Source organism: Canis aureus, chromosome X (assembly GCF_053574225.1).
Source record: "Canis aureus isolate CA01 chromosome X, VMU_Caureus_v.1.0, whole genome shotgun sequence".
Classification (NCBI taxonomy): Eukaryota; Metazoa; Chordata; class Mammalia; order Carnivora; family Canidae; genus Canis; species Canis aureus.
The window spans coordinates 88,457,676-88,471,908 of NC_135649.1; the positions used below are offsets into that span (position 1 = coordinate 88,457,676).

Sequence of the window (14,233 nt, forward strand, 5' to 3'; positions counted from 1 at the left end):
AGCAACTGAGATGAAATGGACAAATTCCTTGGAAGACAGAAACACACCAAAGCTCACTTAAGGAATATACTGAATTGCCCTATACTATTTAAAAATTGAATTTGTAGTTAAAAAACATTCCTCAAAGAAGAGTCCAAAGACAGCACTACTGGTGAAATCTACCAAACAGGGATCCCTGGGTGGCGCAGCGGTTTGGCGCCTGCCTTTGGCCTAGGGCGCGATCCTGGAGACCCAGGATCGAATCCCACATCGGGCTCCCGGTGCATGGAGCCTGCTTCTCCCTCTGCCTGTGTCTCTGCCTCTCTCTCTCTCTGTGACTATCATAAAATAAATAAAATTAAAAAAAAAAAAAAAGAAATCTACCAAACATATAATAAATAAATAATAGCAATTCTGATACCAAAACCAGATAAAGACAGTACAAGAAAACAGACTGGTATCCCTCATGAATGTAGATGCAAAAACTCTAAACAAATCCGTATCTTAACAGAAGACGACTACATCGTGACCAGCTGGAAACTAACCCAGGAATACAGCACACTTCTAAATAGCCAAAAGCTAGGGGAAAAAATCAGTCCGAAAGGATAAACAAAATGATATATCCATACAGTGGAATACTCAGCAAGGACAAAGAATGAGCCATTGATATATACAACAATCTGATTAAATCTCACATTGTGAATTTGAAAAAAGCAACAAAAAAGAGTGCATACCATATGAGTGGCCATAGGGTAAGAGGAGAGGGGTACAGGGATGGGAGTAGATTACCAGTGGGCACAAGGAAATGTTTAGAGGTGATGGATATATTCATGTTCCTCATTATAGTAATGGCTTCACACATGTATATGTATGTCAAACTTACGAAATTGTACACCTTAAGGGACGCTAAGGTAGCTCAGTCAGTTGAGCATCCAAGTCTTAATTTCAGCTCAGGTTGTGATATCTGGGGTCATGGGATCAAGCCCTATGTCGGGCTCCACGCTTAGCATGGAGTCTGCTTGGGAGATTCTCTCTCCCTCTCCTCTGCCCCTCCTGCTCATGCTCTCTCTCTCTCTCTAAAAATAAATAAATAAATCTTTGCTTAAGAAAGCACAATATAGGGACACCTGGGTTGCTCAGCGGTTGAGCGTCTGCCTTCTGCTCAGGGCATGATCCCAGGATCTGGGATCCCTTGCAGGGAGCCTGCTTCTCCCTCTGCCTATGTCCCTGCCTCTCTATGTGTCTTTCATGAATAAATAAAAATCTTAAAAAAAAAGAAAGCACAATATAGAATGTATGCATTACTATTATTATAGCAATCAAAATACCAAAATGACATTTTTATCATGGCATGGTAGAGTAACAAATGGTTTTCCTCCTTCATTTTCTATATTTTCTTGAATGCTTTCCTAACTTTTGTAAATAAAATTATCTACAGTGAAATCACAAACATCAAGAGAAATAGTAATTCTATTTTATTTAACTTTTTACAGGGAATCACTTTAAAAATGAATGAGCTAAATCATTGTATTGTTGCAAGAATTATGCATGGGGGCATGATTCACAGGCAAGGTAAGTTTCTTTCTTTTTTTTTTTTTTTTCAAGGTAAGTTTCATATGTGATTCTTGCCCTCTTTAACTTTCTTTCCTGTAGCCCTAGTGGAGAAAGTATTTTTTATTATCTATATAAAAAATCTGTTTAATCTGTGGCCCACATAAATGATGTGTTTATCTGTCTTTGGTTTTAATCACTGTTAATCTACCTTTGTACATATTCATCTGTACATGCTCCAGCCCGTAGATAAGAGGAGGAAGATACTGTGACGGTTCTGTTGCTGGAACATCGCAGAATCACTGTTTGGATCCTGACTTATGAAAGACCATGGGGGAGGTGGATAAAGCAAAGTATCATACCTGGCCCCAGGGTATATGGAAGGCATCTATTCTGGGACATACACACATACATACAAACATGCATATGTACATTTGTTTGTATGGATATAGATAGATAATGACAGTTTAAGAATTTCTCATTCACTCAGGAGTGAGAAATGCTCTCTAAATTAGGAAATTAGAGTTTGATAAATAATATAAAAAATGCTAAAATAAGAGATATCAGATCTAGACTAAGTTTTTAATACTTGCTGCAGTAATTGTAGTCATTCTGATAAAGGAATTCACCAAAGCCCGAAGTAAACAAAGAATGAGTTTTTGAGAAAGGGGAACTTTCATTAACCCTCAAGCAGGCATGATTTGGACATGCAGGCATAGCCTCCTCTTTGAAAGGGCTGAGTTATATGTGCTAGTATTTGCAGGCTGCTCCAAAAAGTATTCTCCTGTCCAAAAATCAGGCCTCCTTTCTTTGAGATCAGGTTATTTTTGTCCTCATCACCCCTTTACTTTTTTCTTAACCTCAGAGAGGGAGAGGTAATACCAAGCATTTTATTTTTTTTTTGTACCATAAGCATTTTAGTACTTCCCTGACCACTGTATACACAGATGATGTGTGGGATTACTGCTGTCTTCAGAAGAATCTTTATAGACTGCATGAGTAGACAGCGTTCACACAGGAGAAATGGTTTTAGGCTCCAGGATGAGTTTTCTGTTTCTTAGTTTTAGTAATTTGCTATAAATTCAGTCAAGTCACAATATCATTGTTTCTGTAATTTTGTGTGACCTGCCATCTCTGATAGAAGTGGTGTAGTAGACACCCCTCTCCTATTCTTATTTTTGAAAGGTAGCTTTCCCAGAATTCCCCATGAAGAGTAACATTTACTGTAGAATTTTAATAGATGCCTTTTATTAGAGCTGAGGAAATTCTATTCTGCATTGCTGAGGCTGTTAATTATGATTGAGTTTTGAATTTTATCAAATACTTCTCTGCTGAAATGATCACTTGAGGTTTTTTTCCTTTTATCTATTAACGTAGAGAATGGCTTTTTAAAAAGATTTCCTAATGATAAACCCCTTCTGCATTTCTCAGATAAACCAAGCTTACTCATTGTGTGTTATTTTTTTGTATGTACTGCTGGATTCTGTGTGCTAATGTTTAGAGTTTTTGTATTAGTAATTATGAGCGAGACTGGCTGGTAGTTAATTTTCCTTTCTTGTCTTTCTCTGTAGGGCTTTAGTTTCAAAGTTATATTGCCTCATAAAATGACTTGGAGAGCCTTCTCCCTTCATGAGTTCTCTGAAAGACTTTGTATAATATTGGAATGAATTGTACCTTTAAAGTTGGTAGGGGATCCCTGGGTGGCTCAGCGGTTTAGCACCTGCCTTCGGCCCAGGGCGTGATCCTGGAGACCCGGGATCGAGTCCCATGTTGAGCTCCCTGCGTAGAGCCTGCTTCTCCCTCTGCCTGTGTCTCTGCCTCTCTCTCTTTCTCTCTCTCTCTCTCTCTCTCTGTGTCATGAATAAATAAAATCTTTGAAAAAAAAGTAAAGTTGGTAGAACTTGATAAAACTATCAAGGCCTGGTGTTTTGTTTTTGATTTTGTTTTTTTTAGAAGAGACTTTTTTTTAAGGAAGCTCTATGCCCAATGTGGGGCTTGAACTCACCACCCTGAGATCAAAAGTATGCTCTACCAACTGAGCCAGCCAGGCACCGCAGAAAAGACTTTTTTTCTTTTTTAACAACTGCTCCAATTTCTTCAACATTCCTAAGGTTATTCAGGCTTTCTGTATCTTGTGTGAACTTGGTAAATTACATTTTCCTTAAAAAACTTAAGTTTTTAAAAATTATTGCAGTAAGCTTCTGTGTAGTGTTCTCTTACCTTTTTATTCCCTTCTATCTCTATAATTATATCCCCTTGTTTATTCCTAAAATTGTTTATTTGTGCCTTGTCCTTTTTTCTCTTAACAAACTTTGCCAGGGGATTGTTCCAAAACCCACTTAGGGTTCTATTGATTCTCTCCATTGTATCTTTATTTTCTATTTCATTATGTTATGACCTGATTTCTATTTATCTCTTTCATACTACTTCCTATTGATTTTATCTAACTTTCTTAATTAGACACTTAGTTCATTTATCCCAGTCTTTTTTTCTGATACCTGCATTTGAGTCTAAACTCTACCCTGTATCCTACCAATTTTGTTATGAAGTATTTTTATTGTAATTCAATTCTAAGTACTCTTAAATTCCTATTATGGTATCTTTCATTAACCCACTGTTATTTTACATACCACATCTAAGAAGATTTTCTATGTATCTTTTAATAATTTACTTCTACTTAATTACACTGTGGTCAGAGTGTGGTCTGTATGACACCATTTCTTGAGGTTTGTTGAGACTTGCTTTATGGCATAGCACTTTAATCAGTTTTGTAAATACTCCATGCATACTTAAGAAGAATGTGTATTCTTTAACTGTTGCATGGAGAGTTGTCTATATGATGATTGGCTTGGGGTTAATCTTTTTGTTCACATCTTCTGTATCTCAACTAAATTTTTGTCTGTCTGATCTATCATTAATTGCTGAAATATCTCACTATCATAGTAGAATTTTTCAATTTCTATCTATAGATCTTCCCATTTTGGCTTTGTATATTTGAAGCTGTCTTATTAGGTGCATAGAAATACCTGATAACTATTTCTATCCTTACTAATACTTTCTATTTAAAATCTATTTATCTAATACTAACATACTTATTCCAGCTTTATCTTAGTATTTGCTGACATGTCTTCTTCCAGCCTTTTATTTCCAACCATTCTGTGCTTGTATGCATCAGTATGTCTCTTGCAAACATTTTTTAAGCTGGTTTTTTCATTTTTTAATGCACTCTAATGATCACTATCTTTTACTGGGCAAGGTTAGTCAATTAATATTTATTGTGATGATTTCTATCATCTTGATTTTTTATTTATATTTATTCCATTTTTTAGTTGACTTTCTTGTTCATTTTTTTTTTTGTTTCATTTTTTCCTCCTGGTAGTTTAGAATTTCTATTTCTATTTTCTAGGCGGTTGCCTTGAAATTTTATCATGTACATTTAACGTTATACATTCTAAAGTGAAACAGTGTCTTAACCCCACTCCCAAAGAATCCAAAGACATTGGACTACTAAATCTGATCGCACTCCTGACTTACATATTATTTTTGCCCAGTATTTTAGTTCTATTCTGTTTTAAATTCACAAATTTGAAATTACTATTAAAATATGACCATTTTTGGTTGGATTTACATAAATGGTTATGATTTTATTTACTTACCATTCCTGCTATTTTATTTCTAGTATAGTTAACATACAGTGTTTTGGTATATTAGTTTCAGGTATAAACTCACCATTCCTTCTTAAGACTCAGACTATTCTTTGGGGAGCATTTTCCTTCTTCCTAAAGTTCATCCTTGGAAGTTCCTTTAGTGCTAGTCTCCCGCTGATAGACTCTGTCAGGTGGTATTTATCTGTAAATATTTTATTTCAGCCTCAATCTTGAAGATTACTTTTGCTGAGAGCACAATTTTAGGCTGATGGTTACCATTCTGTTGTATTTTAGCATCCGTTGTTGACATTGGAAAGTCTAATGTCACCATAACTGTTCCTTGCTTTGTGGGTGATCTCTCCTTTCTCTCTGGTTATTTTAAGAACTTTGTCTTTATGAGGAAGAAAAGATCTTTGTCTTTAGATGTTCTGTAGTTTCACTGCTTTCCAGCATGGCTTTCTTTTTATTCACCCTGTTTAGGATACATTATTCTTCCTGGATCTGCATAATCATGTTTTCATCAGTTCAGTAAAGTTTGCAACCATTATTTCTTCAAATATTACCTCTTCCCCATTCTCCATATTCTCTCCTTATGAACTCCACTAGACATGTGTTAGATATTCCCTTCACATCTCGTAATATTTTCCCATTTTATTTCTTGTTTCCTTTTTTTCTCTATCTCATTTCTCTGGCTTGCATTCTAAGTAATTTATTTGGTTATATCTTCCAGTTCACTGAAACTCTTCAGCCATATCTGAATTCCTGTTCAACTAATCCACTCACTGGTTTATATCACCAGTTATATTTTTCTTTTCTAGAAACACTAGTCATTTGTTCTTAGTCATATTTTCAAACCTATCTGTTCACATCTGATAATCTCTTATTGCATGCTCATCTTTGCAACTAAGTCCTTTTCCTGATATTTAACATGTAGCTATTTTCTATTCTGTATCTAATCACTCTAGTATCTTTTCTCCTTTGATGATCTAAATCTGATCTGCTTTTTCTTTTCTGGTGATCTACATAGTAGTTTGCCTTATAATATGTTTGGTGATCTTTGATTGTGAGCTCCTTGTTTGTTCTGATCAGTGGAAGTCCTGTGGGACTACACTGGGAACACTTTCCTCCAGAGAGAGTTTGTTTTCTCTTCTACTAGTTACCATGGAGTGCCACCAATCTGGATCTTGCCTCCCTCCACATTCCTTACTCAGCTTCTCTTACTTGCTGTTGGACCAAGGCTCAGAATCCAGCTAGCAGGCATTGCTACTGTGGCATCCACCCTTTCCACTTTTTCATTCCACCCTTAGTTTTCCCCCACTCAGGACCCAGCTCACAGGTTTTTGTGTGGAGCAGATGGTGGGGATGCAAGTAGGAAGTGCTTTTAGGAATTTGTACTCCTTTCCTGAGACTAGTAACACTTCAAAAGGTATACCCTAGGTGAGATACAGTTGTGAGAACCCCAAATTCTTATTTTATTCTGATTTTCACACATGAGTGGAGAGAGAACAGTGTGGTGAGTTCAAGTAGAGAAAAGTGGAAAAAAGGGACACCTGGGTGGCTCAGCAGTTGAGCATCTGCCTTCAGCTCAGGGCATGATCCCAGGGTCCAGGATAAAGTCCCACATTGGTCTCCCTGCAGGGAGCCTACTTCTCCTTCTCCCTCTGCTTATGTCTCTGCCTCTCTCTGTGTGTTTGTCTCTCATGAATAAATAAATAAAATCTTTAAAAAGAAAAAAAATAAAAATGGAAAGAAGAGTGCAGGGATAACCCACATACCCATAACTCACTAGAGTTACTGTTAATTCAGGCCACACCAGTTTCTTTTTTTTTTATCATTTTATAACTTTTAATCATAGCAAATGTGTTGTAACAGAGTCATAAAATCAACATTACCACATATACAAAGGACAAGACACCTTTGTATATGGTATACACCAGTTTGGCATAAAAAATACCATATATTGAAATTGGGTTCATTGGAAAAACTCAGGACTTGCTAAGACACCATATACAACAGAGAGAGCAAGCAAGAATGCTTTTAAGACATTCAGATTTATAAACAGCAGCTTAATATCCCCCTTACAAAGTCAATTATTTGGCAACATTTGAACAATATTTTCTACACAGCCCAACAGCTCATTTATCTGTAGGGCTATTTGGCCCTTTAAAAGAAAAGCTCCTAAAATAAATAATCCACATAATTGTAAATGAAACATGTCAAGGACTTGAGTTAGCCTCTAGAGCAACATTAATCTAGCCATTTGACTGGAGTATTAGTTATCAAGAGGGCCGGGGAACCCACCAGTGGGGCTAGAAGAAATGGCAGGAACCCTGTTCACCAGCTGCATGGCTTGGGTTGGGGAGTTTGTACTCCCAAGCTGAAACCAGCCTCCCCACCTGCAACTGTACTTGCTCTACTGTCCACACTCCCCTCCCCACCAAATTTTTTTGAAGCAAATCTCAAGGGTCTTATTTTCTTTATGTGCATTTTAGTATGTATCTCTAAAACATAACATGAGCTTTTCATAATGATGTCAGACCAGTATATAAACGTGCACAGTTACAAATAAGGAAGTAAAATTTCACATAACTCCTTATTGAAGCATTGGTTCTTGGTCACTCTTTCCAATTGAAGTATTACAGGACCCTGAAATGCCTACCAAATTATTATAAAAGGATTGCGTTTTGTCTAATGTAAATTTAATGTTATACAGGTATTATGACAATTCTCTGTATCATATTTGGTAGATAATAGTGATAAGAATGGTAGAAAATGATAATAACAAACACTTCAGTGGTACTTGCTATGTGCCGCAAACACTTCTGATCCTTCTACGTGTACTAAACTAACTTAATCCTCAAGACAATCATGAAATAGGTACTCTTATAATCTCCATTTTGTAAATGTTGAAAACTGAGACATGGAACATTTTGGTAACCTACCCAAGATCTTAAGGCTAATAAGGGATGTAGCTAAAGATTTGCACCCAGACCAGCTGGATTTAGAAACTGCATTTTAAACCATGATACACAGTGCCTACTACAGAGAAATAAGCAGATTTCCACAGCCATCTTTCAGAAGTATGTCTTCCATAAGTAGATGTATCTGTTTGGTGAGTTTACTACATGAGCCAAACCTGTACTTGTTTTGAAACATTGGCCTTCAACAGTTAGCTTAATTTTTTTAACTACTTACATTGCTGCCTTTGGATTTTGTTATAAATGATACATATATCATTTTGTGTTTATAATTGTGTCATTTCTGTAGGTACACTTCATGTTGGTGATGAAATTCGAGAAATTAATGGCATCAGTGTGGCTAACCAGACAGTGGAACAGCTGCAAAAAATGCTTGTGAGTAAATGAAAGTTTATTTAAGATTGACTTTCGGTTTGCTAGTTTGTGTTTTAATGCACAAATAAGTGGTATTCTTTTGTAATCAGAGTATTTCTGAGACCATCATTTGTGTGGACTTGCATTTCTACAACATTCGTAAGAACTGACAACTGGGAAAATGTTTACATGTAGCCGAGTTTGGAAACATCTTGCCCATAGAGCAGCGTGGGCTTCGAACCTCTCCCTTCCTCCTTGATCTCCTGTTTCTTATTGAGCAGATGTGTGAAGATAACCTTTCCAGTTGGGTCTATATGTGAACTAGTTTCTCACCGACCTCCATTCTGCTGACATCAGCAATGTCAGAAACATTGTTTCTGTTTAGCTGAGTCATAGCCAGCTGTATTGAATTTTCTCTACAGCACAGAGGAAAGGACCGACATAGACCTGGCTATTTTTGACCGTACATATCCAAAATCTCTGTTCACAATTGGCTTTGCATTTAAAAAGGCAGAATGACAGTCCTTGGCCTATGTTTGTTGTCCTACTGAGCAGAGGCAGATGTCTTGGACATCTGGTCCTGGACGGTCTTCCTACCACAATGTAGCAGCCTACTATATTATGAATATCTACTGAGTGTGAAATAAGCACAGATTCACTATAGAAAAGCAATGAGGCCAACATCATAAAAGAAAAAGCAAATTTAATGGAGTACACCATTATAAGGTAGGAGACCAAATGTCATTTTTATGTAATTATTCTGTTGCCTGGCCCAGTTCATACTCATTTTTGAAAGGCACTTAGAGGTTTTTGTATTTGGGTCTATAAAAAGGTAACCACCGGAGGTCTGTTCCACCACTGCTGTACAAGCAAAGCAGTCAGCCTTGGCTTTGCAGGGTTTCTCCCAAGAACAATTTCTATTCCTGTGAGCAGCCCCTGCCTTCTCACTCCATTTTGTCTTAGGCCCACGCATGCTCAGCTGGCTTGCCTTAATTACCCCCATGCATCTCGAGTGGTTTCTCACATGTCTTTGTGTACAACATTTATTTGCTAAGAGAGCTCTCCTTTATTCTGCCTCCAGCGGGAAATGCGGGGGAGTATTACCTTCAAGATCGTACCAAGTTACCGTACTCAGTCATCGTCCTGTGAGGTAATGGCTCTGGCGCACCCCCCACCTCCCTTCCTCCCCTCCCCTCCCCCCACCTCCAGCCACCCCTAGTCTCCTCTGGGTTCTTAACTAACTGTCTGCTGATGGCTGAATGTTTTGGCTTTCTGGGAAATTGTTTCTGCCTGTGCTGTTGATCACTGCACACCAATTTTACAACAAAGATAACGGAACAGAGTAGGTTCCATTCACCTACTCAGCCCTGCTTCCATGGGGAGCTCCTCAGCACTTTAACTTTCTGCAGGCTGGAATTGAAGCAAAATAGAGAGGAGCTCTACAAATAATGACAGAAAGCTTAACAAGAATAAATGGAGTCTCTGAGGAAAAAAAGATAATTGCAATAATATTTCCAGGAAGTACATTCACTTCCCTTATTAAGAAATCACACAGATAGTTCTTCTTTCCAAGAATCTGAGAAGTGATCTATTTTTGTTAAGATCGAGGTGTTCAGATAATTGTGACAAGTCCCTGGATGGATGTTAAGTCTGTGAGGAATTGGTAACGGACTTTACAAGAGGCGTTAGAGGGTTTTGCAACCTTCTGTGAAATCGTTTCAATTTGGAACATTATGTGATTCATAAGCAAATAAGTTTTCTAAGATAATACAACCCCAAAGCTTCTTTCTCACAGTAGGTGTTATCCTATAGAGACTGTAGCTTTCCAACCTATATTATTCAGTTTTGTGTTGGTCATTAAATGAGATTCCAAAATCTATTATTTTTATATCTAGAAACACAGACTGGCATTAAAGGGTCTGTCCTCCTTCAGTCAGCACACATTCAGCTTGAGCATTAGTATTTGAAGCTTATCCCTTTCGTGCGCATTTCCAAGTCTGTGTACATCGGTGTGAAGTACACATTTCCTAGAGTTAATTTTCAAGACTGACAAGTAACTTATTGGAACTCACCTAGAAAATTGAATTTGTACTCAGGAGAAGTTGAGGGAGAAATTACAATGCCTCCTCCCATCCCTAGCAATGCTGTAGATCTCACAAGCAAACTCAGAGGCTTTATGACTTGTTCCCTCATCCTGTTGAAGATATGTCTAAGAATTTGTAGTTTGGTCAAGGATATTTTTAGTGCACCATGACAGTTGGGGTTCTGTTGTATCAGGTTGTGAGCTCCTCTTGGTGGCTTTTTATGGAACTTCAATTAATAATATATTTCAAGAGAAAACGCAGAGCTACTTCTCCAGGATTCAGAGTTTTGAAATTTGTTACCTAGAACAACAAACCTTGCTGCAAAAGAGAGAATGTCACACACACACACACACACACACACACACACACACCTCCCAATGTGAAGCATTCCAATATTTTAAAATCGTAGGTGGGCTTCATACCATTTCTCATTACTGAAGAAATTTAGTAAATATGACTGATTTTTGTCTTTTTGGCTAACTAACCAGGGGATATTGTTAGGCATTAATATAAACGTTTCTCTTGTGTTTTTTTTAAGTGGTAGAACTAGTTTTAGGGTGGGACCAGTACTACACATGTAAATTCTACACCTGAATCAGAAGAGCCCCTCCCCCACCCCTTCTTTACCTCTGAATAGTAGAAAAAATGACACTCCCCTCCTCGCCCTAACCCAGCCTGTTGGACCCTCCTGTGCTCTGGCCGAATTCAAGCCTGTGGTTGGACTCTTCCCAGCCAGGGCAATACTGCCCAAAGAAGGGCTCTCTGGCCACCTGCATCAGCATCCCCAAAGGCAAAAGAGGGGAGACCCCCTGCCCTCACACTGGCCTTACTGACTCCAGTCTTTGGGGGTGGCACCTAGAAATCACTCTGCTCATGAATATTTGAGAATGCTCAGCTAAAAGACCCCATTATTCAGAAAGCTAAGAAGCTCTAGAAGTTTTCTGTATATTTTCTAGACAAAAAGAAATGTCATTTGAGCAGACATGTACATCCCAAAGGTTTCAAAGGACTCCACTAAACCAAAAATGTTATAATACATATTTTCTTCTTCTCTTCATTCTTGTCATTAAAGCTGATTTGGACAGTAAGGGAGTGGAGCCCAGAAAGGATCACAAGTGTGTCACATAGTATAGAGAGTGTGGCTGAGGACCATGAATCTAGGGAGAGTGGCTGTGCTTCCTGGGACTTTTGCCAGGAACGGAGCAGTTTTAGAGGCTCAAGGTTATTGTTTTAATCAACCTCCTAAAATGATCTAAAGAATAAAGATTTCTTCTCTGATGGATGTCTGTCTTTTACCTTTATTCATAATATCTGTCCTGGAAAGACTCCAAGATGACTACAACATGAGAAATCTTTTTTTGTTTTTTTAGATTTGTTTCACTTCAATGAGTCATTCAGTAATTTTTGACACTGAGGTACCTAAAAACCATTAAGTACTTTTCGTACCTAATTTTGAATGAAAATTAGGCAGTTGGGATCTTTAGCATCAGTTTATAGTAGTATCTGTCATTTTATAATCCTTGATAGGATTTTAATATCAAATCACTCTTCTGGGTCTCACTTAAAGTCAGCCAAGGTTATAGAATGTTGGAGACAGAAAAGAAATTACTAAATTTTCATCACTTACAATACGTGAATCTTCAGACTGCAGAAATTTTTTCATACTTCCGTGAAATCATGCAAGTAAGTCAGTATAGCACCTTTACCGCTTAAAAAAAAAAAAAAAAAAAAACCTCAGAGGAAACGGTTGTCAGACTGTGGTTGTAACTGTTGATGTGAATATCTCTGTTTCTGTGCTGGTGTTCTGTGTTAATGAACCTTGTGTCTTATTTCAGAGAGATTCCCCCTCCACTTCCAGACAGTCCCCAGCTAATGGTCATAGCAGCACTAACAATTCTGTTTCGGTAAGAACTCTAGCTCCACACAGCAAAGTGTGACAATTTTGTTGGTGCCACCTGCCATGAGTGTTCTAGTTACATGTGTTCAGTGGAAAAATTGTCTTCTGCCGATATACAAGGCTACTACAGCTACAATGCAGTTTACTCCTGGAAAATCTTTTCAACATTTTCTTCTTGTGAAAAAATCTCTCTAATTAGTTAAATTTGAAGAACTGGAGTTCAAGATCGCTTTGGTCATTCTCAAAATATCTCCGTGTCACCCCACTAGCGTTGATGACTTTGCTCAGACTTACGCAAAGGATATATAAGAGGCAATCTGTTGAAATTTCTAAATATCTTTTTTAATTGGAGAAAGATGAAGAAACCTGAGGATTTTGCAGAGTAGGCATCTGGGTATTCTCGGGCTTTGTAGTTGGCTATTCTGAGTGATATCAGCAACACGTTTTAGTTTCCGCTATCTACGTTATGAATTGGTGTGCCCTCTGTTATTGTGGTACGTGCACATATTTTTGTGAATTATAAGCCTTGCCTGGATATGAAAAGCAAAAGGAACTGGCTTCAAACTGCACTTAAGCCACGCTGTTATCACATCTTTAACACAAAGTACTTGATATTTTGACTTGAACTTGGAATTTTACTTTTTTTTTTTCAGAACTGTTCATTTTGAAATATGAAAAAATGAAAAGAATTGGTTTTCATTTACTTAAATAAACGAAAGCACATAAGGTGCAAGCGTCTGATATTTTGGGGTAACAAAATCTTAAGTTGCTGATATTGCTGTTGAAATGTATCCAGAGTCTTACTAAATGCAGCAGTATCACTTGTTTGCTATCCACGTGCCCTTTAAAAAAACACATCAACTGTCTTTAATCAGATAAAATTTTAAGTAATTTAGAGATCATCTCAATTGGAATGATTTCAGTAAGAGAAATTATGGAAGAAAATTTTTCTTTCCTTTATTTTTAACTTCCAAATAGGCTACCAAAGGAATTCATTTATAATAATTTAACATGTAATACTCTGAAGATGGTGAAAATCCATATAGCCATTGAATTTTTCAAAACTTCAATGATCGCAGTGACTAAGTTGAAAAGGGCAACAGCTCTTTTGAGTTTGGGGTTTTGGTTTTGTTTCCAGTAGGGCTGTTTCACTCACAGTGGCTTTTGTGTTGAAGATGCTGAGTTGTTTCTTAAGAACACATTTTCTCTCTTGCTTAAACTTACCTGCTTTCCTCAGCTTGCTGCTAAATGGCCTGGGTTTGATTTTTTCGATAACTCAACATTTCTTGAGAAATGGAATAATGTATATGATCTCTTTACAACTGAAATCTAGCTCATTTTTTAGCCATATTGTAACAGAACACACAAATTACCTTGTACTCTTGAAAAGTAAATGAAAATTTTTCTCCTGGGTTGGCTTTATTCTACAGGACTTGCCATCAACTACCCAACCAAAAGGACGACAGGTGAATAGATACCCTCTATAGAAACTTCTCTAAACTGAGCTGCTAATAGCCAATCCTTTATTAACCCTTTCCATCCCATAATGTCTGCATTTTGGACCATAACATTTAAGCATTGAGAGCTTGTACCATTTCATTTTAACACATTACACGTGACTAATTTTCTATAAGGATTTTTTTCTTTACATCTTTGTAGCTGTGATGGTTATTGTAATTTCAACCTGATAAACTTGTGTTGATGGTTAAGAATTCAGCCTTTAAGGGGGTCTTACAGGCCTGC

General features: G+C 37.3%; 1 protein-coding gene across 13 annotated transcripts in view; it reads left to right on the forward strand.

The window, feature by feature from the left end:
- CASK (calcium/calmodulin dependent serine protein kinase) overlaps positions 1–14,233 on the forward strand; it is a 350,134-nt gene that overhangs the window by 303,592 nt on the left and 32,309 nt on the right. For 6 of the 13 annotated variants that reach the window (XM_077888807.1, XM_077888808.1, XM_077888809.1 and 3 more), the window contains 5 exons: positions 1,473–1,551; positions 8,445–8,530; positions 9,591–9,659; positions 12,429–12,497; positions 13,921–13,956. In XM_077888807.1, coding sequence (XP_077744933.1) covers positions 1,473–1,551; positions 8,445–8,530; positions 9,591–9,659; positions 12,429–12,497; positions 13,921–13,956 — 339 coding nt within the window. The remainder of the gene's footprint in view (positions 1–1,472; positions 1,552–8,444; positions 8,531–9,590; positions 9,660–12,428; positions 12,498–13,920; positions 13,957–14,233) is intronic. The other 7 variants (XM_077888814.1, XM_077888817.1, XM_077888818.1 and 4 more) reach the window with 3 other exon arrangements.